The sequence below is a fragment of the Vigna radiata genome, unplaced genomic scaffold, assembly GCF_000741045.1.
Source record: "Vigna radiata var. radiata cultivar VC1973A unplaced genomic scaffold, Vradiata_ver6 scaffold_134, whole genome shotgun sequence".
In the NCBI taxonomy this organism is placed as follows: domain Eukaryota; kingdom Viridiplantae; phylum Streptophyta; class Magnoliopsida; order Fabales; family Fabaceae; genus Vigna; species Vigna radiata.
The window spans coordinates 1,033,435-1,038,175 of NW_014543261.1; the positions used below are offsets into that span (position 1 = coordinate 1,033,435).

Sequence of the window (4,741 nt, forward strand, 5' to 3'; positions counted from 1 at the left end):
ATACTAACCCCTTTAAAAAGATCAATTTTCATGCATATGTATTGCAGTAAACAATATTGAATATCATGTTAAAGAACATTCACACTTACAACATCAGACTCCATTTGGAAGGTGACAACAATCTATCAAAACATTGACCTGATATTGTACATACCAAAAGCTTGTCTGTGGGATCCATAATTACTTCTCTACACGTACCGTCACAAACTACAAAAGAAAATAAGCGCAAATTATAAGTTCCACTCAGCCAAAGGATTTAAAGTTTAATGTAAAAAATTTTAATTAAAACACGTAGAAGCATTAACATAGATAATGCTTCCACCATGAACTTGTCCAGTCTTCTCATAAATAAATACATCTCCAATTTGGTAGTAAGAGCAATTTTCCCCAGAACAAATATGATCAGCCACCACTACATCACTTAGGCCTTTGCTGCTTTTGCAAAACAACATTAGCAAAACAATCTTAAAATTAGTGACAAGGGTTTTATCTTTCACCTGAAATCAACATTATGAGGTGGAAATTTATTAGCTTAAAAGTGTTATAAATACATAAACACAAAAGCACACATATTAAATAATAATGAATTAGGAAAGTGATTTCTGCTTATAATTACCAAAGATGAAGGAAGATTGTCACGGTGAAGTTCATCACGAAATTGAGGCGAAGTTTGTGTATACATTTCTTGCAAAAGGATAATGTCAAAGAAATCTACTAACAACAACATTCATATTATATTGAATCCATAATCAATATCCTCTGGTATGACTTACGAATACATTGATAAATCACCTTAGTTAATGGCATCAAGATATTAATTAATGAAACTGTTAAATAAACCATTATGATTAACTTAACCCAGTTATATCAAATTTAGAGCCATGAAATTCACAAGGCTCCCGTATTTAAATATAACAAGAGATTGTTGTCCTTCAAGAGATCCATACAAGTGTCGATGAGCGAAGTCACCTCGGAAGACGAGAGGCTCTTTTTGGAAGCTTACAGAAGTTGGTGGAGACTCTCCACACCCGACATCCTCTCCTTCGTGTCCTTAGCACATGACAGTTCTAGCGTCTCCTCTATTTCGATCCGCAACCAATCAGATCTGAAGAGCGAGCGAATGAACGCCAATGAACACTGAGGAAACTAATTTTAATCGGTGAAAAATGAAAGAAAATATAAAATAATCGGTCCAAAGGTGAGAACATGAAAATATGAAGAAATCCTAGCAGTTGAGGGTGAAAGATGCAAGTGAGAGGCTGAGAGATAGAGGAAAATGCTTAAGGCTTGAACTGTGGTTCAAAGAGATGATGGACAGACAGCTAGAGCCTACAAAATAATGATGAACGAGAGTAGAAGAAAGGAAGAATGACTGAATGGAGATTAGGGCGAACGAGACTGACGAAGAGAAGAAGGGACAAATTGGAAGAAATGAAATGCTCTCCACTAACTATGGTGAGATTTCTGGATCTATTATGATATTATGACTGATTATTCAAAATCAGTTATAATAAATTAACAATTTTTCAAAAATTATAACAGCTTTTTGATTAATACATTATAAAACATTTTTAACTTATTTATAATAAATTTTGAAATTATTTTCACCGCATGAAAGTTACAGAGTACAAAGAATTTTCGCTTCTCCGTGTCCAAAGTACAAAAATGAAAGCTAATTAGCATTATAATAATAATTGAATCACCTAAGTCATTCATCTTGATCTTCACCTTATCCACTTTCACTTAAATTCTTAAAAAATACATTTTAAAAAAGTTCCAATGGTTTGTTAAGATAATTAATGATCACTTCCAAACTTAGCATATTGGTTTAATTCATTATAAATAAAAATATTTAATTGTAATTTTATATATTTTTTAATATTTTATTCATAATTATTATAATAATAATATTTTTTTTAATTCAAAAGTTACATATAAAGTAAATTAATTTTATATTTGTTATAAAAAATATTTATATTATTAAATATTAAAATGTTATAAAATAATATAGTTATTTATAATTGTTAATAAAAAGCAAGATCATTATATTTTTACAAATATTTCATTAATTATAATAATTAAAATTTATTCACCATTTTCGTGCATTCCACGGTATAGGAACTAGTTGATTTAGATATAGACTGCATTGCCGACTATTTGACGCTTATCAGCAATATCGATAGCAATTGGCAGATCTGATCTATCTGAAGGTTTCACCAACTGGTGATGAGGATGAGGTCTTCATCTTGCTCCTTCTTCCTCCTCCTCGTACTGGGCCTTCTCCCCTTGTCCCTCTCAGAGATCCGCTTCTCTGAGGTTCGAAACGACGATCGGCCCATTGTTCCCTTCGATCAGTTTGGGTTCACCCACAAGGGTCGTCTTGAGCTCAATGTTTCCAGAATCTCCCTCTCCAATTCCAATTTGGACCTCTCAAAGGTTGGCTTCTTTCTCTGCACCCTGGATTCTTGGCTCCATGTCCTCCAGCAGCTGGAGGATGGTGAGATTCGGTGCACCCTTCAATCGGATCTCGTGAAGTCCGTATACACCTTTAATTCTCTGAACGGCAAAGACTCTTTCAACATCGAGTACAAAGAAAACGACGCTGATCAGTACAACCTGGTGTTCGCCAACTGCCACCCTCAGCAGCTGAAAGTGAGCATGGATGTTAAATCTGCCATGTACAATCTGGACGGAAGGAGCAACACCCGCGATTACCTTTCTGCTGGGAGAACCATCCTTCCCAAGGTCTATTTCCTGCTGTCGCTGGTGTATTTCGCTTTGGCTGCTCTCTGGATCAGCGTGCTCTACAAGAAGCGATTGACCGCATTCCGCATCCATTACTTCATGCTTGCCGTCGTCATCTTAAAGGCTTTGAATCTCTTGTGTGAGGCCGAGGACAAATCCTACATCAAGCGCACAGGCAGCGCCCACGGCTGGGATATCATCTTTTACATCTTTAGCTTCCTCAAGGGCATTTCTCTCTTCACTCTCATTGTCTTGATTGGCACCGGCTGGTCCTTCCTCAAGCCCTTCCTTCAGGATAAGGAAAAGAAGGTTCTTATGATTGTCATCCCCCTTCAAGTCATCGCTAACATTGCTCAGGTTGTCATCGACGAGAGTGGCCCCTACGGCCACGACTGGGTTACCTGGAAACAGGTCTTCCTCCTCGTAGATGTCGTTTGTTGCTGCGCCGTGCTCTTCCCCATTGTCTGGTCCATCAAGAACCTCCGTGAGGCTGCCAGGACCGACGGCAAGGCCGCTGTTAATTTGATGAAGCTTACCCTCTTCCGTCATTATTACATCGTCGTCATTTGTTACATTTACTTCACCAGGGTTGTGGTTTATGCCTTGGAGACCATAACATCCTATCGCTATTCTTGGACCAGTGTGGTTGCTGCTGAGTTAGCCACGCTTGCTTTCTACATCTTCACCGGCTACAAGTTCAAACCTGAAGCTCACAATCCTTATTTTGTCATCGATGACGAAGAGGAAGAGGCTGCTGCCGAGTCATTGAAGCTTGAAGATGAATTTGAATTGTAATTCTGTCAAAATACAAAAAACATTGAGCTTTTCCCGATTCAGGTTGTGAACAACTCGGTACGATGTTCAGCAATGCTCAGGTTTCATCTCAACGACAGTTAGGAATTTTCAAGTTACATTTTATGGATATAGTCATTATTCATAAATCATTGTGCTATATTTTGTGTTCTGGACTCATGCCAGTTTTTTGAACTAGTGTCATAATATCCTAAACCCTTGTGTAGTGCTATGAACATATATCACGTCGTCTAAGTATTGATACGGATACCTTAAAAACATTTTTTTGTCATGATTGTTTTTATTATAATTATCTTCTACCTTCAAACTTCGGTTGCATTGGAATTTGTTCGACCATTAGTACCATTACTCTAAATTTATCGGAAGCATTGGTATTATCACTGGACTTCTGAATTTTCTTGAAGGTATAGGCAGAAGTGTCAAATCAGCTACACCCCTGCGCTAATAGTATGAAAGAATCACGGTTGTTGTTGTGGAATTTTATCGATACAATAGGAAATCCGGTATCCTAGGTTTGGGGTTGGGAAGGGGAAATTCTAAAGTGGGTACCTGGGCCCTAGCATCATCTATCCCCCAACCCTGTTCAAGACAAAACTTAATGAAGTCTTGTTCTGATGTGAGAAGGAATGCAGTGACACTCCAATTCTATTACAGAAATGGAGGATTGGATCCTCCGGAGAATGTAAGAAGTACAATTGGGGTTCTTTTTCACTAGTGAGTCCGTTACAAGTGATTGAACATGATTTTGGTAATTTTCCTTATTACCTTGACTCTAACTAGTTCTAAGGCTAGCTGAAAGACTTCCATTATAATGAGCTTTCTCATTTTTAAATTAGTAGTATGCAATCTTTGCAAATTGGATAGTGTGTTTTGCTTTTTTACATTAAAATTTTGTGGTGGTGGTGGTGTGTACATACAAGAAAAACTATAAGGTCTTCCACTCTTTCTTCTTATATATAATTATTGTTAGTGAAAAGACATAGGACATTGTAGTTTCAATTTCAAAAGTAATGTTATGATTTCTAACAAAATCATATTATCTCGATTGTATCTTTGGTGCTTTGTATTTATGAAGAAGACACATATGCAAAGACTAACCCGTGTCATGACATGGACAATGTTCAATTATATAGTTCACAAGGATATCTATCCCAAATTTACTGCGAACGAGGTAATAAAAGTC

At 36.8% G+C, this 4,741-nt stretch overlaps 2 protein-coding genes across 10 annotated transcripts; one reads left to right on the forward strand and one right to left on the reverse strand.

Moving 5' to 3' along the window:
- Positions 1 to 12: 12 nt before the first annotated feature.
- Positions 13 to 1,460, reverse strand: LOC106753613 (F-box protein SKIP31-like). 9 transcript variants are annotated; one of them, XR_002666812.1, is made up of 3 exons: positions 948 to 1,460; positions 617 to 684; positions 13 to 432 (listed from the first exon to the last, which is right to left on the reverse strand). XR_002666812.1 is itself a non-coding variant. In XM_014635434.2 (3 exons), exons 1-3 carry the CDS (start codon positions 725 to 727, stop codon positions 86 to 88), a joined length of 408 nt encoding a protein of 135 aa, XP_014490920.1. In that variant the 5' UTR covers positions 728 to 1,460; the 3' UTR covers positions 13 to 85. The 9 variants fall into 9 exon arrangements, 1 of the variants encoding a protein (XP_014490920.1); XR_002666815.1 differs by having other exon boundaries at positions 13 to 207; positions 357 to 432; positions 617 to 1,460; XM_014635434.2 differs by having other exon boundaries at positions 13 to 207; positions 323 to 497; positions 617 to 1,460.
- A 684-nt stretch (positions 1,461 to 2,144) lies between these two features.
- On the forward strand, positions 2,145 to 3,876 carry LOC106753650 (protein GPR107). The gene has a single exon (XM_014635490.2). It carries the CDS (start codon positions 2,227 to 2,229, stop codon positions 3,538 to 3,540), a length of 1,314 nt encoding a protein of 437 aa, XP_014490976.1. The 5' UTR covers positions 2,145 to 2,226; the 3' UTR covers positions 3,541 to 3,876.
- The last annotated feature ends 865 nt before the right edge of the window (positions 3,877 to 4,741 follow it).